Source organism: Pelobates fuscus, chromosome 2, assembly GCF_036172605.1.
Source record: "Pelobates fuscus isolate aPelFus1 chromosome 2, aPelFus1.pri, whole genome shotgun sequence".
Taxonomy (NCBI): domain Eukaryota; kingdom Metazoa; phylum Chordata; class Amphibia; order Anura; family Pelobatidae; genus Pelobates; species Pelobates fuscus.
In genome coordinates this window covers 161,374,530-161,399,437 of record NC_086318.1, presented here as the reverse complement: position 1 = coordinate 161,399,437, position 24,908 = coordinate 161,374,530, and the positions used below count along the sequence as shown (strand labels likewise).

Here is a 24,908-nt window from a genome sequence, read left to right as displayed (position 1 = left end):
CTTAAAATTGTATATTAATAGGTTATTCACTAAAGGTAAAATTCAAAGTGAACTTAAAATTTAAGGTCAAAGTAACCAAACTGGAAAATTTCTCTAAATGCTTTCAGATCAGCTACTCTGGCTTGAAATTTGAAATTCACTTTGGATTCACTTTAAATTATCACTTTAGTAAATAACCCTGCATCTCTATGAGGAGATGCTGCTTTGCACAGCACAGCACTTTGCACACACAATAGCCTCCCATTGTTTTCCTATGGATTGTGTTGGCTAACATCATCAAGATTGATGATCTCAGCCATGGAGGCAGAGACAGTCACAGTGAGACCAGCGCAGCGTGGGAGAAAAGGTGAGTAAATTCACCTTTTCAGGCGATTTGAGGGGGCCAGTCATTTAAATAGCCACACGAGAATTCACTTTTTTCAAAGTTAGAAAAGCGTTCCAAATGCTTTATCTAAAGAATGCATCATGTAGATAAACTGTTGGAAAAGTTTTTCTAACAGCATTTAATCATTCAAAAAGCTTATTAAATTAAGGCCTAAGGCCTCAGTTTAATATTGTTGGATAAGCTTTCCAAATTATTTCATGTTTTTTTTTTGAGAAACCTTTACAAATGATTTCATATTATTCAAAATATTTTATGTTTCTAATAGTTTGATAATTTTTGGTATATTGATATATTTTATATATTTTTTTTATATTTTAATCTGTTAAAAAAAAACATTTTGCAAGTTTATCCATAATTAGTAATGAATAAATAATTTGAATAGCTTACCAAACAATATTAAATCTATGCTTCAGTGTTTAACCTCAATTTTGCCTTTATCACCTCCACCAAGTTAAAATGCAGTTGTTGTTTTTTTTAAGATGAATTGTTAAAAAAATTTAAATATAGAAAAATGTTTCCTAATATTAGACATTATCTAATTAAAGTAGGTTGTGTACCAAAAGTTATTTGGGGTAGCGGCATAAGCTACAGTAAAGTATTGTGGCAGAAATAAATAAAAAACTGTTATTTTATTCAGTTTATACATTTTTTTTTCAAATAATATATATATATTTAAATACTTATTGTAGTTATAGCACCAAGAAATAATTCTATACATTTTAGGTAAGCTTTTTAAACTTAAATATGCAGTTATAATATATATATATATATATATATATATATACACCGTATATACTCGAGTATAAGCCGACCCGAATATAAGCCATGCCCCTAATTTTACCCCAAAAAACTGGGAAAACTTATTGACTCGAGTATAAGACTAGGGTGGGAAATGCAGCAGCTACTGGTAAATTTCTAAATAAAATTAGATCCTAAAAAAATTATATTAATTGAATATTTATTTCCAGTGTGTGTATATAATGAATGCAGTGTGTGTGTATGAATGCAGTGTGTGTGTATGAGTGCAGCGTGTGTATGAGTGCAGCATGTGTATAAATGCAGTGTGTGTGTGTATGAGTGCAGTGTGTGTGTGTGTATGAATGCAGTGTGTGTGTATGAATGCAGTGCGTGTATGAGTGCAGTGTGTGTGTATATGAGTGCAGTGTGTGTGTATGAGTGCAGTGTGTGTGTATGAATGCAGCGTGTGTATGAATGCAGCGTGTGTATGAGTGCAGCGTGTGTATGAGTGCAGCGTGTGTATGAGTGCAGCGTGTGTATGAGTGCAGTGTGTGTGTATGAATGCAGTGTGTGTGTATATGAGTGCAGTGTGTGTATGAATGCAGTGTGTGTATGAATGCAGTGTGTGTATGAATGCAGTGTGTGCGTGTGTGTATGAGTGCAGTGTGTATGAATGCAGTGTGTATGAGTGCAGTGTGTATGAGTGCAGTGTGTGTGTGTGTGTGTATGAGTGCAGTGTGTATGAATGCAGTGTGTATGAATGCAGTGTGTGTATGAATGCAGTGTGTGTGTGTGTATGAGTGCAGTGTGTGAGTGCAGTGTGTATGAATGCAGTGTGTGTGTGTATGAATGCAGTGTGTGTGTGTATGAGTGCAGTGTGTGTATGAGTGCAGTGTGTGTATGAGTGCAGTGTGTATGAGTGCAGTGTGTATGAGTGCAGTGTGTATGAGTGCAGTGTGTGTGTGTGTGTGTGTGTGTGTGTGTGTGTGTATGTGTGTTTTGCAGAGCCTTGGGGGGTGGGCAATTTTATTATTTTTTTTACATTATTTTAATATTTTTTTTCATTATTTTTTTTTATTTACTTATTATTTTTTTAATTATTTTCATATTTTATTATTATTATTTATTATTTGTAATGTTATTTTTTTTTTAATTATTATTTTATTATTCATTTATTTTTGTTTCGTCCCCCTTCCCTGCTTGCTAGCTGGCCAGGGAGGGGGGCTCCTTCCCTGGTGGTCCAGTGGATGGGCACTGTGTAGGAGGGGGCTGTGGGGGCTGCAGAGATGTTACTTACCTTTCCTACAGCTCCTGTTAGCTCTCTCCTCCTCCGCCGGTCCGTTCAGCTCTTCTGTCAGCTCACAGTGTAAGTCTCGCGAGAGCCGCGGCTCTCGCGAGATTTACACTGGGAGCTGACCGAGGTGCTGAACGGACGGCACAGAGGAGGAGAGAGCTGACAGGAGCTGCAGGACAGGTAAGTAACGCTCTCTCACAGCCCCCACAGCCCCTGTCTGTATTATGGCAATGCAAATTGCCAAAATACAGACTATTGACTCGAGTATAAGCCGAGTTGGGGTTTTTCAGCACAAAAAGTATGCTTATACTCGAGTATATACGGTATATATATATATATAAATAAAATACCAAAATACCTTTAAATTGTATTTGTTTATGTTGTTAAATGTCTTTCTTTTCACTCTGATTGACTATCAGGGCTAATGTGTAAACTGTGAGAATAAAGTGACAGTGGGTTATATTGTACATTGATCGATTTTCCATGACACCTTTTATTCAACTGCATACAATAAATAACATAGAGTCTATTTATTCAAATGTCCACCCTTCCCCAAATTCATTTTTGCATATTTATTTATTTTATTACAGCTTATGAACTTCAAAACTGTCCAGATCCCAATCCTTTTAAGAATGGGTATATCATTAACACAGATTACAGCGTGGGACAATCAATATCTTTTGAATGTTATCCTGGATATGTTCTGATTGGGCAAGCCGTCCTCACGTGTCAGCATGGTATCAATAGAAACTGGAACTATCCTTTTCCAAGATGTGAAGGTATCATCTCAAAAGCTCGCTTTTAATAACTTGTTTTTAGTACTTTGCAAAGCCATAGATCCCTATTCATTTTATGTAGTGATTTATTAATTTTGAGTCTGAAGGCATTAGCTGTGTACTTTCTCAGGTAATTATTGGGCATATTGATGATGATAATTAGGATAATAAAGAATGTTGGTCACAAAATTAATTTATGGGAATTAGCATATGTTATTTAGTCGTTGAATTTGCAGCACAAAATATACTTCTCTAGAGAAAACTAACATGATAGTATAAATTGGGCAATTTGTTTTGTGATTCATTAACTACAATTTGTGAAGAGTGTGCTATTTTAATAAGTGTTTTGGTTTATTTATAGGCAAATTGTAACCAGTAATGTTATCTTGCTTGTCCACCATCAGTGCCAATTTGATGTAATTTAACTGTTTTCCCAATTATATCATGCAGTTTCTTTTAGTGAAACAAAAAGGAATGTATGTAATCATGTCTTTTTTTCATGTACTGTGCTAAAGAGAATGAAGGGCTCTGAGAAATTGAGAATAACCCTATTACCACATGAAAGAGAAGGATCTGTCCTATGAGGTATAGATCACAACGTATGCAGTGGGTAAGGAACAGTTAAAATACCCTTTAATAAGATGGGGTAAACATAACGAAAAAACAATTGTTTTAATTGTTTTTTCGTTATGTTTACCCCATCTTATTAAAGGGTATTTTAACTGTTCCTTACCCACTGCATACGTTGCGATCTATACCTCATAGGACAGATCCTTCTCTTTCTTGTTTAAAATTTACTATTAGGGTTACCCCCTGCTCTGTCCTTGTGACTGTTTGGCCACCTCTATTCTCTATATCCCTATTACCACATGTATGCGTGTTTAAGAATGATGAGACCTATAATAACTAATTTAAGCATTGAGCCTGTATGCAGTTTTCCTCGTCTCTCTGTACAGTAAGCTACACTATCTGCATTGTTAAGTGTTTGAGAAATCACCTTAGGGAAGTTCCAATGATTGATGCCATCTTTGCTTTGGACTTAGGCCAGTACAGACACATTCTTAGGGCTTACTTGACATCTTCATTGAGGGTGATTGTTATTTTGCCAAAAATAAAGGTGGCCTTAATGCTTTTAAAAAAGAAAAAAATAAGATTTGGAAAAAAATCTTAGACTGACAAAGAAGTACATTTCCATTAGAAATAAAATGAAGACAATGGAAATATCACCAGTGCTGACTGTATGAAACTTATCACACTCCAAGCAGTGTAACTACTACAGCACACTGTTATGGGTATGGTGCCATTTTGAACACTGGCTGCCACTGCCTACCTCCTCTGTAGCTCAGTGAGAGCTGAAGTTTCTACTCAGGAGCTTCTCTTAACTCTGAAACTAAGCCCTGCAGAGCATTAGCTGATCACTCGCCGCCAATGAGATAAGCACTGCACCACCAACATCACCTTCTGGCTTTCACTGAGATGTAGATGAGACAGGGATCAATGCCTGGCAGGCCCGAGATAAAAAGCCAAACCATTCTAAAGCAACTCATACCATTATAAAGCACCTCTGGCAGCTTAACCACTATAGTATGCTGTAGTGAGCAGGGTCCTTATCAACCTAATGTTCCTGTAACATTTTGTAATTGTCTAATTTATTGTTCCATTTATTATGTTATATTATTGTAAAGAACTGTGGATAATAAGTTGGCTCTATCAAAATACTACAACTAATAATAATAATAATAGTGGTTGTGGTGTTAATAGTGTTCCTTTAAAGCAGGGATGGGTAACCTTTGTCCATCCAGATGTTTTGGAATACATCGCCCATAATGCTCTTACAGCCACAATGGTGGCAAAGTATCAAGGGAGATGTAGTTCACAACATCTGGAGGGCCGAAGGTTCCCCATCCATTCTTTAAAGCTTCAGTCAAGCCCCTAAGCCTACGATTCCTGGCATCATTAGCAGTGAAATAAATTAAATACATGCAACAAGTAAGATTTGTGTTTTATTTTTTACTGCGGTACAGAGGTCAAAATGAATTTTAGATTTTTCTTTATCAGAGAGTTAGAGAGTAAATTGCCTGCCTAAGGCATAAAGGTGGCCTTAATGCCCAAGCAGCCTGCCCAAGGCACTTGGGGTTAGCATGATGTGTGTGCGCAATGTGTGTGCAGTGTACTGAAACCTTATGCAAAAGTTGCACAAAACCAGCCAGAAAGAGAGCATTCCATCTGGCTGAATAATAGCTCAGGGAGGGGGGCTCTAGACAAATAAAAGTAGTGTCTCCATCAATATTTTTATTTTTTTCAGGAAGAAAGGCTGTAGGGACATACCCTTTGCCCCATAACAACTTCAGTAAGAGAAGTGGTTATTGTCCTTAGAATGACCCTCTAATTGCCTCTTACTCTTTTTTCTATATTATCATGTATCACTTATCTTATCACTCTAACTTCTCAATTGCTAATTCTGAGTCAACTATTAAATCTGTAATGAATGTTGGGGTCTCCTGACTTTGAACAGAATATTTAATGTTACCTAGACAACTTTCAGTTAAATGATTCAATAAGAAATCTTTCACACACGCATATCTACAAAAATAAGTTTAAAGGAACACTATAGGGCCAGGAACACAAACATGTATTCCTGACCCTATAGTGTTAAATCCACCATCAAGCACCCCCCTCTCCCCCTTCCCCTCCGGCACCCTCTTGCCTCCCTAGATATAATAAAATGTTACTTGTATTCAAGTCTGCAGCTGCTGAAAAGAAATATCTGTTAAATATTAGTTTTACATTAAAAAAGATAATACATAAAAATAAATCCATTGTTTTATTAAAATTGATTCTTTAAAATGTATTTAATAAATCTCAGAGCCTTTGCATTTTGTTGTTAATCGTGATGTACACCACATACATATTAGTTAAGTCATTAGTTAACTCTGTATAGTCATAAATATGAAAGACGAGATAAATAATAAAAAGATGTAGATTTTATTAATATACCTCTAGGAGTTATACTTTTTATGTTCATGTTACTTTCCTGCAGAAAGGGAGGCACAGCAAATATAGTTATCATTTAATAGGGAGTGTGATATATATGTAAACATTTGAATAAGTGGGTATACATGTTTTCACTTTAAAATATGAATGAGAATGATAGATATTAACATATAGTATTTAGTGAAGTTTATAGAATTCCTGCAATGTAATATGAAATTAAATTAATCCGTTTAATTTATTAAAGTTGCATGTTGCATAAACAATATTATTTAGTGTTACTTTGTAATTGTTAATGATTGAGGTGCTGCAGATGCATATAATTTTAACTCTATAATTGTCACAGGCCCATTGTGATTAAAATATATATATATATATATATATATATATATATTTGTTTTACATTTCAGGATTTCATAGAGACCATATTAAAAAAATCTATTTTCTATGTAAATGATGAGTTGAAAAGAAACTAATTTAGAACAAAAATAAAACAGTGTAGTTGGAAGTTATCCAAATGTGCATGAATAAAGCAAGTCAGTAGTCATTATAACATAAAGTGGCAGTTTTCAAAATGTTGTGAGAATTATAAATGCAGTCTAGTTATTTTTATGCATTCCAATACTTTTCAAAACTTTTTGTCTTCATTTCAGCCCCTTGTGGATATAATGTATCATCAGAAAATGGTACAATTTACTCTCCGGGATTTCCAGATGAATATCCGAATTCAAAGGACTGCACATGGTTTATTTCTGTTCTGCAGGGTCACGGAGTTTATATTAACTTTACTTTACTCCAGACAGAACCAGTGAATGATTACATTGCAGTATGGTATGTGACCCGAAGTAAATAAATTGGTTTTAAATTGATTATTTTTTCCTTGACTCTGCAACTATGTAATGGATGTGGGATTACAACTGACATTTTTTAAGGAGTAAAATAATAACATATAAGGTCAAAACACAAATTTAGAAAACTAATCAATTTTTACACATACATGCATAGAGCACATAAAATAAGTAATCAATCATTGACTGATCGGTTATCATTATACTTCTGTGATGGTTGGAGTTCTTATTATAAATAGCTGTAGATGTTTAATACACTGTGAAAATTAATTGCAGTGAGATGGAAGGGCATATTTCTCATGTAAAATCTTAGATGAAGAACAGTGTTTAAACTTACAGTTCATCCTTTCAATTGAAAACTAGGATACGTAATAAAATGAGTTACCCACGTTTTTTTTTTTTTGTTTTTTTTTTTTAAAGATCCGTGAGATTTGCTACTTTAATGCACAGTGAACAATACAACCATAACATGACAGACACAGAGCAAAGGATTGTCTGGCATAAAACCTTAAAACTCACAGCACAATCAGATATGCCAGTTTTAAGATTTGTAAGTCTGCCTTTTCAAAGCCAAATTGCCAATTTGAACGCTCATCTTCCTCCATTAGATTTTTGCATGCAAGATTATTTTCTGTATTTGCAAAAGTTTTGCAAGTTCATCTTGTTAAAATTTTATTGAGTGTCTTAGATACCACTGGGCATTCTAGTTACCACATAGCAACTAGGATGCTCGGTGCTATCTAGAACACTCACTAATATTTCAGTGAGATGGACTGCTTACAGTTCTTTTGCAAATACAATAATAGCATACCGCTGATAAAATCTAATGAAGGTAGACTAGGAACTGACTTGTACTGTAGCCACATGCAAAGGCAGCATTTTAATGCTGGAAATTATTTGAAATTATAGAACTCTTGTTCCCATCATACTGTATCAATATTTATTAATATATAATATTTGGTATGTGCATAATAATGATATATGATTTTATATGGCATGTTACATGTGATTCAATAGGCAATAACTTCCTGTAACACTCATTAATTTAATTTTGGTAAATTTTCATTTTCAAATCACTGTTTAGTGAACAAGCCACATATGTATTATAACGTGGTTATAACGTGGTCTGACATTTTCTTCACCAATGATTTAGTTAACTTTTGCCTACCATAGCTGGTGTCGTTTCTAGCGTAACTATTTTTTATTTATAGAGGTATGTTGCTTAGTCTATGTAATAAATAGGAAACGCCGCCACAAGTTCTATGCATCTTGATGGCAGTTTTTCAACTCACACAGAGAGTTTTCTACACCATCATAATTGATTAGATACAGTGCGAGTAAATGCTATTTTCACATAACTATTACCCTGAGCTAAAAAAATCTCCTAAAGTACAAGTATATGAGATACTTAAAATGTACCCAAATAGACTAGACTTACAAACACTGTACATATTTATATACCTCGTGTTCAAATCCTCAATAAAATATTTTAAATGAAGAAAATGTACTCCCAATTTACTCTATTTCAAGAAAGAGACTCTGTCAGTCCTTGTGAAATTCTTAAACTGGATGTGTAGCAATTTCACAGAAACTCCAACGTAGTCAAAATATATATGGAGACAAAGTATTTGTGAGTTGCCTTTTGACAAGATTGTAAATTCTCTTAGCTGTCACCAGTGATGGCTGTAGGGAGAAAAAAAAAGCTCCCTCAATGGAGGATCCATAGCGAGATCCTCTAAAGACTTCAATGCTATACTCTTGCACATGATGTCACTGATGTCGGCTCCTGGCAGCTGAAGCACCAGGGGTTGAAGAGGATTAGACAGACTAGAGTGGAGGAAGCACCTTGAGGGACAAGTTCAGGCAAGCAAAACCTACCTTCCCTTCCCCCCATGGCCAGTGGACTTCCAAGTGCAAATGATGCAAAGACCCTAGACAGTGACATATATGATTTAATGTGAATATAAGACAAATATTTGGATTTAATTAAATAACCATATATTTTTGAAGATATTTACTAGTCACTGTCAAAAAAAGATATATCTGAAAACATTTTGCATCCATCCTCTGAAAGAGATCATTGAATGTCAGAAAAAAGGTCTGTGATATTTACTCATAGGCTAACTTTTGTAGTATATTGTTACTTTCAGTATATGTTCTTTCCTAAAGTGCAGAATTTGCTTGTTATACCAGAAGAAAATTTGTGCCAAAAAAGTGCCAAGTTACAAATGCAAACAGCAACATTTTTTGTTTTTCTGCCTATTAATACTTTTACTGCATATGCCTCATTATCCATAGTGTAATTATCCATAGTACCTCTACAATGTATAGTATGACACATACGTTTCTTGCATTTGTGCATAATGATGAAGGATCAAATGATCCCTCTTTGTTATACTGATAAAGGCACCAACATACATTTTGGAGGGGTATCAGGGCACTACTGGCATGATACCAACTACTGCACTCTCTAGTGATTATTGTGTTTGGAGTCTACATTTAAGCACACAAAGCATGTCAACTTAAAGACCAGGTTTTCTGTAGGCTTCTTTTGCAGTAGCCTATAGCTTTAAACACTGGTTTATAATCAAATTATGACTTTGGGTCTTGAAAACAGTATGCATTCCTAGAGATTGCTGCTTTGACATTGATAAGTTTACTGTTGGTTTACAGTATGTTGTCAAGATATATACCTATGCAATCTCTATCTGCATTAAAGCATTTACCTTTGAGGAATGAGTTGTGCAAGACCACATAAAAATAATATAGAAAAATGTAATATAAAAACTCTAGTGTTGGACTTCTACCCAGGTGGATGAAAAAAATCTTCTGATAAAGAAATTAAAGGGCAGAGTTTTTAATGATTTCAAATATACCATTTCTAATCGCTGATGTACTTGAGTACACAACAGCAGAGGATGAGCATTCTGGTAAAATACAGACATTGTTGCCTATAAAGAAAAGTGTAAAATTAAAGCTTGATGCTGTCAAAGGTCTCCAGGGTGACAACGTGGCACTTTCTAAACTTTGTTTGAATAGCACTTAAAATGCAATTGCTAGCTAATTGCCTTTCATATTATTCCCATTGCTCATATGAAGTAAAATAATGATAAAATGTTTTAACCCCTTAAGGTTTGAGGCAATTGTTCAAGTTCTGATCAAAACCAAACCAAACCAAACCTAGATTTTAACCCCTTAGGGACTGCGGACGGGCTAGGTACGTCCAACAAAAACGGTCATTAAGGACTGCGAACGTACCTAGTACGTCCGCAGCAAATATGATCACTGGAAATGATCATGATCGCTTCCAGCTGCTCTAAGGGTATTGCAGCGCTGCCTCAATGTTGAGGCATCCTGCAATACCTCTCCTGACTGACTCCTGAGTGAACGTTTGCCCGACGTGGCACCCGGCAGTGTAGCAGAGCATCGGAAGCCATCGGACAGGCTTCCAATGCTCTGTCTGTGTGCTGAGTGCTTCGTGGGATAAAATAAATAAGATATATAAAATCAATAAAACAATAAAATAAATGTATTAATCTCCCCCCTCCCCCTCCCAGCCATGTGGCTTCCAATAGGGCACTGCCTTTCTAAAGGCAATGCATCATGGGGCTTATGGAGGTGTCCCTAGTCTGCCTTATCATAGAGACAGGCTAGGGTCATCCAATCAGAGCTTTCCCCTAGAATAGTATTTATTATTACTATGATCCCCATTTGTCTGGTCAGGTCAATATTAGTAAATATTGACTCTGATCAGTGTGGCTCTCCTTCCCTCTCTTCACTTGTGTTTTAGTGAGAGAAAGAGATCTGTGTTTAGGTAGACTGATTTAGGTAGCTTTATGTATGGATTTGTAAACTTTTGAGACCCAAAGGCTCTTTTCAGAGCCATTAACCCCTATCTTGCCAGTGATCACTATAAATAACTGGCTCTTGCATAGCAGCACTTTTTTGCTGTCTGTGCATTTTTTTAGAGGTTCATTTTTAGTGATTTTTTTGTGAGACCCAAAGGCTCTTTTCAGAGCTATTAACCTCTTTCCTGCCAGTGATCACTGTATAGATCACTGACTCTTGCACAGCAGCACTTATTTTGCTGTCTGTGCATTTTTTTAGGGGTTTATTTTTTTAGTATTTTTTTTGTGACAGATTACTAAATAAAGTGTTGTGATTATGTCACAGAGGTTGTATAGTGCTGAGGAGGTGTATGCCCTCCTTGCGTTATAGTCTGATGCTTCTATGTCTGACTCCGACCCTGATTTTCACCCTGCCAGGTGCTCAGATACATCACTAGATACAGTGTCTGCTGCTAGTGATGCATCTAGTGATGTATCTGTGGCTGCTAAGCCCCCTGCCAGAAGGAGACGTGCTGCTCCAGCTGGCAGTGCTGCTGAGGAGTGGGTAGCGCCTCATCGCCAGGGCCAGATATCCCACCCTTCACCGCAATTCCTGGCATCAATGTGGATGTCACAGGATTTAGCCCCCAACAGTTTATGGAGGTGTTTCTGGGTGATGATGTATTGGGGAACATTGTCGCCCAAACTTATTTATATGCCCATCAGTTCCATGCTTCAAAGCCTGACTCTTTTTTGGCAAAGCAGCAATGGGCCCCCATCGATCTGCCAGAATGTAAAAAATTCTGGGCATTGACTATGCTGATGGGTATTATAAGGAAGCCCTCCATCCACTCCTACTGGAGCGGCAGCCTCATCTGCTCTACCTCCATTTATTCCCAATGTATGTCAAGGAAGAGGTATGAAATTATTCTACATTTCATGCACTTCAGCGATAACAGCCTGTGCCCCCCTATGGAGCATCATCAGTTTGACAGGCTGTATAAAAGCCACCCCATGATTACCCACTTTGCTGCCAGGTTTGCAGAGGTTTATGCTTGGATGAATCCCTGATGACGTATAAGGGAAGGCGGGGTTTCAAGCAGTATATTCCTTCCAAGCACTCCAGGTATGGTGTAAAAGTGTATAAGCTATGTGAGAGCCAGATTGGGTATACTCAGGCCTTCTGGCTGTACAAGGGAAAGGATAGCCACCTCGACCCTCCAGGTTGCCCAGAACATATCGGAACCAGTGGCAAGATTGTCTTGGACCTGATATTACCCCTGATGAACAAAGGGTACCACTTGTATAAAGACAATTTTTATACAAGTGTTCCTTTGTTCAAGCTACCGTATTGTTTTGATACAGTAGCTTGCGGTACAATCAGAAAGAACCGTTCAGGTTTGCAAGGACAACTTGCACGCACCCGGCTACGAAGAGGGAGACATCAGCTCTGCACGAAGAGGAGCTGTTGGCAGTTAAGTACAGAGACAAGAAGGATATGTATCTTCTTACCACCATCCACACTGAGAGGACTGTGCAGGTCTCTGTATGTGGTAGAGCTGAGAGCACAAGGAAGCCAGTGTGCATCAAGACCTATAATCGGCATATGGGTGGTATTGATCTGGCAGATCAGCTGCTGCAGCCCTACCTAGTTATATGGAAGACAAGCGCCCGGTACAAAAGTTTGCAATTTTCTTTATGCAGATTGCAACCCACCACACTTTTTTATTGTGTACAAAAGCAAACCCAGGAATGACACTGACTTTTTTACAGTTTTAGCTCCAGGTCTTTTTGTGGATTTTGTACCAAGATGCACCTGCTCCCCGGGCGGTGATGGGAGAGAGCAGAATTGGGTCTACCCACTTTATTTTTAAAATCCCTCCCTACTGCGGCAAAGCAGAATCCTCAAAAAAGATGCAGTGTCTGTTTCAAGCGGGGGCAGAGAAAGGACACTGTCTTTTAATGTCCTGATTGCCCTGGACAGCCTGGACTCTGCATTGGGGACTACTTCAAGTGATATCACACACTGGTCCATTTTTTTATTTATTTTTTACATTTGCCATTCAGTTTTTTGGTTACGTTTACTTTTCCTGAGTTTGTTTTTTAAGGCCTTGCAGAAAACAACCTCGAGTTTTTTCTTGCAATAACCAACAACAGGCTCCCCTAAATCACACACAAATGTGTATGTAAAAATGAAAATGTAAAAATTACCACCGCTCATTTTTAATTATTTTTTTTTGGCTAAAACAGTTGCATCAAAGGCATCACAACACTCCATATACAATACCTTGGGGTGTCAACTTTTCAAATATATGCACATTCATGGCAAGAAAATAAATTGGGATATGTAAAAAGGCCCCCAAAAAGAAGATAGACGAAGAAGATATGTCAGCTTGGAAAAACACATGTCAGACGTTTGGCATTGCACCCCAGTTTGAATGTTGCTGAACACATAATGGGTTGTCCTTTGTCAGTAACACAAAACAGGAACTGAGAATCCATGCCTAAAGTACAATGTGAGAATGCCTAAAGTACAATGTAAAAATATATGGTTTGATGGGGGTAAATTACATTGTCCGGCTTCAAAAATGTCCCAAATAGGATATGGTTGCATGATGACTGTGAAAATTCCATGTTGGAAAACTGGAATTCACATCCTCCAAATAAGGTTTTTTAGCCCCCAGAGATCCCAACACACCTATAAATGGGTGGTATCACTGTACTCAGGAGATGTTGCTGAACACATATTGGGGTGTTCTCTGGCAGTAACCCTTAAAGTTCTCAGTTGATGTATTCTTCAATATCTAAGGGTGTCAAATAAATCACCAATTATTATAATTTTACAACATTTGGCATAGATTGGTGGTAAAATGGTTGCATGAAAAGAGTCAAAATACCCCAAGTTTAATACCTTAGTTTGTCTTATTTTAACAAATATATACACATGAAGGGTTATTCGGGGATTCCTGACAGATATCAGTGTTACAATGTAACTTTTGTTAATTTTGAAAAATTGTTTGGAAATAGCAAAGTGCTACTGGTACTTATTGCCCTATAACTTGCAAGAAAAAAAGCTAAGAACATCGTAACATTGGATAGTTTTAAACTCAGGAAATTTAGAAACTATTTAGCATGGGTGTTTATTGGTGGTTGTAGATGCGTAACAGATTGTGTGGGTCAAAGTTAGAGAAAGTGTTTTTTTTAGTTTTTCATTATATTTTATAATTTTTTATAGTAAATTATATGACATGATGAAAATAATGGTATCTTTAGAAAAAACATTTAATGGCGAGAAGAACTGTATCTAATATATGGGGGTACAGTAAAGGAGTAAGAAGAAAATTACAGCTAAACACAAAAAACGCAGACATTTAAAAACAACTCTGGTCCTTAAAGGGACACTCCAGGCACCCAGAACACTTCTGCCCATTGGAGTGGTCTGGGTGCCAACTCCCACTACCCTTAACCCTGCAGCTGTAATTATTGCAGTTTTCATAAACTGCAATAATTACATTACATTACATTACAAGACAGCCACTGGAGGGCACTTCCTGGTTTCTAGCACAGGTTTTCTGTGCTAGAGTATCGCTGGACGTCCTCACGCTATGTGAGGACCTCCAGTGTCGCTCAATTCCCCATAGGAAAGCATTAAAAGCATTTACAATGATTTCCTATGGAGAGGTCTAATGCGTGCGCGCGGGAGGAGCGTGGGCGGACCCAAAACCACCGCCGAGGGACATCGGCGGGGGTCTCAGGTAAGTCACTGAAGGGGTTTTCACCCCTTCAGCAACATGGGATGGGTGGTGGGAGGTAGAGGGGACCTGCAGTGCCAGGAAAACGATTTTCTGCAATATCCCTGTCATTTAAGGTGCTTGTCAAGCAAAATTCTGATCCTTCTGCCAGTTCTTTGTGTAGGTTTAGTCGATTTAAAGTTTGTGCTGGCAGGTGCTCTCTGTAAACATGTCTGCCCAACTTGCAGGTCAGGCCCCGCCCCCAGTGTAAATATGTAATTTAATTATATGTGTATTTTAATATTTATATATGTATAGATTGATAACAACATACACTAAGAGTACAATTACATATTCTTAATGTATTAGGCATATATAATATATCATTATATATTACAGGGCCCAGAAAGGGCCAGATTTGCTGCAGGTGGAATGCCAGAATCATTGGGGTAGGTAAGCATGCCACCATAACAGCTTTTTAGCCCATATACTGCAGAGCAGCATAAAATGTCCCAAGGACATTAACAGAGGAGGGGGATAGTGGGATAGAAATCAATGATTTAGAGGCTCAGTGGTTGGCCTCTACCCTTCAACTACTTTATAATACCTAACCACCGCACACCCCTGATGTTTAGGATCTAAAAACTCAAACCTGAACCCACATAATTCCCACCCCCTACCAAAAAAATGCCTAAATATACCTCCAATACTTCCTCTATAAGTATGATGGGGTTGGTATAATCAATAAAAACCAAAACAAAAAATATAAAAAAAATACATACATACTTACTAAAGAACAGTGTCACCTAGCAAAAGAGGTTCCAAAGCCTGGGCCAGAACTTTATGGAAATAGGTTGGTGACAAATTAAATTCCTTTGTCAATCTTGCAAACACATATTGCACTTTTTAAAGGTAAATGCAATTCTATACCTACTTTCCGGAGAAAGTGGTATACTGAAAATATAACATGATAATTGCTTTGTGATAACCTTGTAATTTTAGTTTGCATTTATTATGATATGTGTTGTAAATGTTTACATTTAGTACTAATGCAAAGCAAAAACTTGTGTATTTTGCTTGTTGTTTAAAGGGATGGACCAGATGAGAACTCACCACAACTTGGAGTTTTTAGTGGAAATACTGCACTTGAAACAGCATACAGCACATCTCATCAAGTTCTACTCAAGTTTCATAGTGACTTTTCCACGGGTGGCTTTTTCGTCCTGAATTTTCATGGTCAGTTCAATTAAATTAAATCTGTTTGGATACGAATTAAGAGATAGTGAAGAGCATACAATTAATATTAATATTATAAAACGATAAAAAGATAAAAATGTGGAGCACATATATGTCCAAAATAGATGGTGATGTAGTGCCTTCTACTTGGATTTTCGGAGAATGTCATTTATATTAAGATAATTGCATTTAAAACTGGTATTTAAAACTAAAATTAAAACAATGAGGTTTGTTCTAAATCCCAAATTTGGTGTTTGACTATTCCCCACTCAGGAGTGACCCTATCACACAGTGGCTAAAGAGTTACTCCAAGCACCATGACAACATCAGTAATTTGAAGTGGTTATGTTGCATGGGGTCTGTATGTATAGCATTTTGCTGTGAGGCCTTCGAGCCTAGCCAGCAAGGAAATGAAGAAAAATTACAATTCACAGAGGTGGCCAGGATTATTTTGGTTCCACGTTACAGAGCAGATAGCACAGTCAGAAATAAGTAATGATTGGGTGTTCCAGAGGATTGGAGTAGTGAGAAAATTTGCCATGTCAGAGATATCATAAGGCAGGACAAATGTTTCTTCTAGTTGTGTCTAGTTGAGTCACATAGCAAAGAACACAGTTGTAAGGTACAAATCAGTTGGGCCCAAAAGAAACCATGGCAGAGCAAATGCATTTATTTTTAATGCTAGTAGAATGTCATTTTTGTGATGCCAGACATGTGTACATAATGATGCACAAATGATTCATCCAAGCATTCACACACAATTATGCACTAAGAAAAAAACCTAAAAACTGTGCCTGCAACCAGTTTCCTCCAGTACTGCAAATACAAACAAAACCAAAAGTGAAGAAAGTGATGGGAATATTCATATTTTATTTTAAATTATGGCCTGGATTGTAAAAATGGACAGTGGGGAGCAGCATCAAGTACCATAGACACACGTGGTAGTCGATTGTAGTAGATTTTTAGGCAATTGAATCACAACACACAGATGCAATGACATGCATTCCATCAATAAACTATCAATAAAATTATTCCAGCAATAAACTTTTTTTTTCTTTTGCAGCATATCCACTTAAAAAGTGCCAGCCTCCAGTAGCTGTGGCAGAGAGTGATATTATTTCAGATGATGATGATTTTGAAATAGGTAACTGCCATTGTGAATTATGTTTCAGTAACGTGTTTGTATCTGTTTCATACTAAAATGTGCAGTTTATATTTGGTGTTCAGGTAGCTGTGTCTGTAATATAATACACATTTAGAAGTTAGTACACTTCTCTGGGGAGTAACCTGCATTTTATATCTGTCTTCACACTATTACAAACAACAGCAAGGACTGGTTCACACTTGATACATAAATTACTGATTAAACACTGTGTAGTCTCTGCACAGCCAGTAGAAGTAATATACGGTGTAGGGGCAGGGCAGGAAGGACTGCAGTTTAGGGAAGAATCTTTTAGTATATGCATACCAATATGTAAGTCTGCACATGGAGAGAAAAAAGAAAGAAAAGAAAAAAAAAAACGAATGAATGAATGAATCCTAATGTGATGGTTTGGGTATCCTGTATCTTCAGAAGGATATTGATACTTTGGAAGTAGTTCAGAGGAGGGCTACTAAACTGGTTCATGAATTGCAGGATAAAACTTCCATGGAAAGGTTAAAGGAACTTAACATGTATAGCTTGGAGGGAAGATGAGACGGAGGGATATGATAGAAACGTTTAAATACATGAAGGGAATCAACACAGTAAAGGAGGAGACTATGTTTAAAGGAAGAAAAACTACCACAACAAGAGGACATAGTCTTAAATTAGAGGGGCAAATGTTTAAAAATAATATCAGGAAGTATTACTTTACTGAGAGGGTAGTGGACGCATGGAATAGCCTTCCAGCTAAAGTGGTAGAGGTTAACACAGTAACAGTTTCAGCATGTGTGGGATAGGCATAAGTCTATCCTAACTATAAGATAAGGCCAGGGACTAATAAAAGTATTTTGAAAATTGGGCAAACTAGATGGGCCGAATGGTTCTTATCTGCCGTCAAATTCTATGTTTCTATCTTGTTACCTGGATTGTGTAAAAAAAAATATATAATTCTCACAAATGGCAAAGTTTACATTTGCTAATAACTTGTCTCTCATGACTGTCAGACTGACAGAGGCACTTTCCCCTTTATGATGTTGGATTTTCAAAGGTTTTCACATTCAGCATCATCAGACACAACATGGTGATGCCAAATGCATACAATGCTTATCTTAGAATAAAACTGGATTCAATGCTTCTTTATGAGAAGCACTAGATAGGAGGAGCTTAGATATTGCCTTACTGCTTTTCTATGAGATATATTATACTGGAAAAAGTAATCAGAACTGATGACTACACCAGAGGCACAGTGACTGCGGAGAGAAGAACATCTTGGTGTTTAATTACAGGTAAAACTGTATAAAGTTTACAGCGATTACAGGGATAATGTAAAATAAAAAAACAACACTCTAATTGTAAAGAAATAAATATATATTTATATTTAACATTAGAGTGTTCCTTAAATATGAAACACAATTTAACGAATTGTATAATTAAATATGTAGGCTATTATTCCGTTTAGCAAAGCAGTGTTGCCATTGTAAGACAAGCTGAAAGCATGGTTAGTCTCTTTAATTATAAGATATGCTGTAATTAACTCTAAGCCAGTCTATTTAAAACTAATATAATATTAAAAAGGGCAATAGGCTATACAAACTGTTAAATATTAATGGTTTTGAAGTGTTAGATTGACAATGAATGTGATATAACACAAAACACATTAATGAAGAACATATGATAAATCAGCTTAAATGAATTTATTTTCATATGTTCTAATATGTAAATATTATTAGTACTAATAGCCTTAATGGTTTAGCTATAGCAAATATTAAATAAGCACTTCTAAGCATCTCACAGATAATTCAACTATTTTATTTAAATAAAGCTGTGAACATAAAAAAAACAACAACAACAATTGCTTTGTGTTTATTTTAGGGGATTTTGTGAAATATCAGTGCCACGCTGGATTCACATTGGTTGGAAATGACATTATAACTTGTAAACTGGTCGAACAGTTACAATTTGAAGGCACTCTACCAGTCTGTGAAGGTAAGTTGGCCATATAGCTCAATCTAAACTGCTCTAACTTACAGGGTTATGCATTAAAGTAAGGACATTTAACATTTTAAGCCAAACAGCCAATCTGGTTAAAAAAAATGGAGTACAGGTATTTTGGCCTTAAATTTGAAATTCACTTTACATTCTCTTTTAGTTCCCAAAATTATCAACAAAAAGCAAATAAAAAAAAATAATACAGAATAATTAGATGTATGAGGATCACCATTATTTGACTTGAACTATTAATACAAAAAGGTAATTGATATTGCAATTATAAATTAATACATGAATTCATTATTTAGATTGCTTTTATAAAAAATGAATGGTTTATTATTTATACCTTAATTTGAAACATACACTTTTATAGTTCATTAAAAATACATGTTAAAAACATCCAGAGAAATTGTATTTTATCATAAAATTGGCATTATATTGATTACACAGTATTACTGCATACACTAGAAACATTGATGCAATCAGCTATTAAATTCATATGTTTCTTTCTCTTTGCGCATTCCATTCATAATTTTTAGTAAATGTAAAAAATAAATGGAAATTCATACTTCAGTAACTATAAACTACAGGGGTAATAGAGATACGCACATGTGTATATGAAAGCAACTCTAGTTACAATATGTGAATCACATTTCTAAACTGCAAATAAATATTGGGCCAGATCTTACTAAATATTGTGGCCAGAAATATTGTGGCAAGATTCTGCAAACATCAAAATCATTGTATCCTAAAGCAGTAATTTTGAAGCAAACCCTTTTTTTCTGTGAAATAGCAATATCATTTTTCTTAAAACATGCTTCTGGTGGTCCCCCTCATATGGTGGGATTGTGAGGAGCACAATCTGATTTAGGATCTGATATAGTAAACTTTACTTTGAAGGCACAGATTGTTATAACTGCTCAAATGTTTCTGTTCCATTTAGACATGCCAAGGGTTAATATAAAATTTAAAATTCTTATGATTCATATCTTTATGGCAAGTAAAATAGTTATGGCCAGGAACTGGAGAAGCATAGGTCCCTTAACCCCTTAAGACCGCAGGACGTTCTATGCCGTCCTTATTTAGATGGCTCTAAAATCCGCAGGGCGACATAGAACGTCCTGCGATCTTATGTACTTACCCGGTCGCCGGCGATCCCACGCCGACGATCGCGGTATGGGGGACTTACCTGGGAGCCCAGGGAGTCCCCCTCCGTCCTCTTCGGCCCCCCAGGGCCATGTGATACACGTACAATGATATTGCTTAAATATATATAAATTTTATTATATATATATTTATATATAATAAAAAATAAATAAATATATAATTATGTAAAAAAATAAAATAAAAAAATAATACAAAATAAATAGATAAAAAATATATAAACATGCGTAATTTCGTTCTAACTGTATTTTAAAATTAATATATATATATTGATATCAAAATACATGTAGAACGAAATAATATATATATCTATATACATAAGTATATACGTATATATCACTAAATATATACCTATATATAAATAAAAATAATAAAAAAAATTATATACATATATATGCACATATATATATATATATATATATATATATATATATATATATATATATATATACACACCTATATATATAATAATTCTACGCATATATTTATGTAATAATTTTTCATAATTAGGTAATTTTATTAATTACAATTAGCGGGACCTGCCTGACAACCCATGCTGAAACTATAGGGAATTTAATTTGCTAGCACTATATTTAACCCTGTAACTTTCCAAGACACCATAAAACCTGTACATGGGGGGTACTGTTTTACTCAGGAGACATTGCTGAACACAAATATTTGTGTTTCAAAACCGTAAAATATATTACAACAATGATATCGTCAGGGAAAGTGATTTTTTTTGCATTTTTCGCACACAAACGGCACTTACACTGACGATATTTTTGCTGTCATACTTTTTACTGTTTTGAAACACAAATATTTGTGTTCAGCAAAGTCTCCTGAGTATAACAGTACCCCTCATGTACAGCTTTTATGGTGTTTTCAAAAGTTACAGAGTCAAATATAAGGTTTGCGTTTCAGTTTTTTCACATTAAAATTCGCCAGGTTGCCTTTGAGACCGTATGGTAGCCCAGGAGTTAAAATTATCCCCATGATGGCATACCATTTGCAATAGTAGACAACCCTGGGTATTGCAAATAGGGTATGTTTTTTTTTTTAGTAGCCACTTAGTCACAAACACTGGCCAAAATTTGCGTTCAAATTAGTTTTTTGCATTTTCAAATATTAACACTAACTTTGGCCAGTGTTTGTGACCAAGTGGCTACTAAAAAAGACTGGACATACTCCATTTGCAATACCTTGGGTTGTCTACTTTTGCAAATGGTATGCCATCATGGGGGTAATTCTTATTTCTGGGCTACCATATGGTCTCAAAGGCAACGTAACCAATCTGGCGAATTTCAATGTGAAAAAACTGAAATATGTAACATGCTATATTTGACCCTGTAACTTCCCAAAACACCATAAAACCTGTACATAGGGGGTACTGTTTTACACGTGAGACATCGCTGAATACAAATATGTGTATTGTATTGCAGTAAAAGCAAACAGTATTATGACATTCACAGTTAGAATGTCACGTAGAACTAAACAAATTTAAAAAAATCTTATTTTCTCCCGTTTTTTAAATATTTTTTTCATATTAAATTATGTTCCATACCTAAATATTTGATGTTAAACGAAAGCCCTGTTTCCCCTGAATAAAATGATATATAATAAGTGTGGGTGCATTTAATATGAAAGAGGTGAATTACGGTTGGACAGACATGTAGCGCAAATGCCAGGTTTTGTTTACGTTTTTTTTTATCACAACTTGTACATTTGGCTGCGGTGTTAAGGGGTTAAATTGGCATGATATTTGTACACAAGTGGATTTCCAATGCAGGATGGAAGCAGGCATAGCATTAGATAGAGGTTCCAAAGAGAAATATGATGAAATCTGGGTTAGATATTTAACCCCTTAAGACTGCAGCCAAATGTACAAGTTGTGAACCAAAAAAATGTAAACCAACCACAGATTTTGACTATATGTCTGTTCAACAATAATTTACCTCTTTCATATTAAATGCACCCACACTTATTATATATCATTTTATTAAGGGGAAACAGGGCTTTCATTTAACCTCAAATATTTAGGTATGGAACATAACGTAATATGAATACAATATAAAAAATGAGAGAAAATATGATTTTTTAAAATTTTCTTAGTTCTATGTGACATTCTAACTGTGAATGTCATAATACTGTTTGCTTTTACTGCAATAAAATATGCATATTTGTATTCAGCGATGTCTCATGTGTAAAACAGTACCCCCTATGTACAGGTTTTATGGTGTTTTGGGAAGTTACAGGGTCAAATATAGCGTGTTACAAACACTAGCCAAATTTAACATTAATATTTGTTTGTGTGTGAAAAATGCAAAATACTAATTTGAAAGCCAATTTTGGCCAGTGTTTGTGACTAAGTGGCTACTAAAAAAGACTGAACATACCCCATTTGCAATACCTTGGGTTGTCTACTTTTGCAAATGGCATGCCATTATGGAGGTAATTCTTATTTCTGGCCAACGTAACCAACTTGGCGAATTTCATTGTGAAAAAACTGAAACGCAAGCCTTATATTTGACTCTGTAACTTTTGAAAACACCATAAAAGCTGTACATGAGGGGTACTGTTATACTCAGGAGACTTTGCTGAACACAAATATTTGTGTTTCAAAACAGTAAAAAGTATGACAGCAAAAATATCGTCAGTGTAAGTGCCGTTTGTGTGCGAAAAATGCAAAAAAATTCACTTTCCCTGACGATATCATTGTTGTAATACATTTTACGGTTTTGAAACACAAATATTTGTGTTCAGCAATGTCTCCTGAGTAAAACAGTACCCCCCATGTACAGGTTTTATAGTGTCTTGGAAAGTTATAGGGTTAAATATAGTGCTAGCAAATTAAATTCCCTATACTTTCTGCCTGGGTTGTTAGGCAAGTCCCGCAAATTGCAATTAATAAAAGGACCTAATTATGTAAAATTATTACATAAATATATATGTAAAATTATTATATATACACGTGTGTGTATATATATATATATATATATGTATATATATGTATATAATTTTTTTACAATTATTTTTATTTATATATAGGTATACATATAGTGATGTATACGTATATACTTAGGTATATACATATATATATTATTTTGTTCTACGTGTATTTTGATATCTATATATATATATATATATATTAATATCAAAATACAGTTAGAACGAAATTACACACATATATATTTTTTTAATTATTATTATTTTTTTTAACGTATTTAATTAACGTATTAATTATAATTATGTATATATATTTAATCAATATCCTTCTACGTGTATTTTGATATTAATATATATATATATATATAATTATATATATATAAATATTAAAATGCACTTAGTGTATGTGTAAATGTGTGTCTCTATATATATGTATATATATATATATATACTTAGATCATATATATAATATATATATATATATATATATATAAATGATCTAAGTATATTTTATTTGTAACTTTAATGTATTTTATTTTTAACTTTAAGGGGTTAAGAGGGGAGGAGAGGGGCAGAGACAGTGTCAGCCAGTGATTTTACATCACTGGCTGACACACAGGATCAGTGATCACAGTGACTGGCTGTCACTGTGATCACCTCCTACAGATCACGGTAATTGGCCACAGGGGGAGTGCCTGGGTGGCCAGGCATGCCCCCCACCGCGATCTGCAAGGGGATCCTGCCTGTAGTTACATGTGTCAGCCAATAGGCTGACACGTAGTAACTCTAATCGCAGTGACAGGCTGTCACTGCGATCAGATCGCAGGGTGAGGCTGTCTCTGCATTCAGATCGCAGAGACAGCCTCTCACTGCGATCATACTCTGCAGATCATACTCTGCAGATGTCCCCCGACCGCGATCTGCAGAGTGAAAATGCCGCGGCTCCATGTGTAAGACGATTTTAAAATCGGCTGACACATGGTAAATACCGATCGCAGTGACAGCCTGTCACTGCGATTGGAAGCTGCAGACCGCGGTCCCCAGGAACAGGGGGGCTGCCTGGGGACCCAGGCATGCCCCCCTGACCGCGATCTGCAGCGGCCATGTGCCGCCAGCAACTTGGGAGGCAAGACCGCCCAGGACGTTCTATGCCGTCCTGCGGCATTTAGAGCCGGCCAATTAAGGACGGCATAGAACATCCTGCGGTCTTAAGGGGTTAAGATCAAAAGTTTAAATCCCCACTAATTCCCCAATACCATCCTCTCATTGTTAGTAAATTTAGCAGCTTCAATTTTTTTTTTTGTTTGTTTTTTGTTTTTTATACCTTTGTATGAGTATGAAAGAGGTTAGCGTGTTCATCTTTTTGATTTGAACACATTTATTGTATAAATGTAAAAATATGGTTTTAGAAATTATATGTATAATATTTAATCATTGTAATATATTTTGAAAATATGTTATATGGATAAAATTTAATTGAAAAATAAAGATATATATATAAAAAAAAACATGCTTCTGGTGGCAGATACTAAAAGCTCTTCCTTCTTAAGACCTTTAAATTTTTCAAATTATTTATATTTGATGTCATCAAACATATCATGATGATGCTGAACACACCTAAGGCTTCTCATAGAGAAGTACTGGATTATTCACTATAAATATCAGTAGATTGGCATATCACTTTAATTTCTGCTCATTCACCATGGTCTTCAGTTTTTTTTCCCGTTGTGAAGCACCTGATAGGACAAGAGATCACCAGAACTGATACTTTTATTGTGAGCTGTTTGGGCTGCAAAAAATAGACTGTCTCTACTTTGGATTACAGCTAAAATTCCCAGATTT

General features: G+C 35.6%; 1 protein-coding gene across 1 annotated transcript in view; it reads left to right on the top strand.

Moving 5' to 3' along the window:
- Positions 1-24,908, top strand: part of CSMD1 (CUB and Sushi multiple domains 1) — a 1,854,468-nt gene that overhangs the window by 1,669,703 nt on the left and 159,857 nt on the right. The window contains exons 42-46 of the mRNA XM_063441118.1: positions 3,008-3,196; positions 6,838-7,015; positions 15,681-15,826; positions 16,890-16,970; positions 18,843-18,956. Of these exons, the coding sequence (XP_063297188.1) occupies positions 3,008-3,196; positions 6,838-7,015; positions 15,681-15,826; positions 16,890-16,970; positions 18,843-18,956 (708 nt within the window). The remainder of the gene's footprint in view (positions 1-3,007; positions 3,197-6,837; positions 7,016-15,680; positions 15,827-16,889; positions 16,971-18,842; positions 18,957-24,908) is intronic.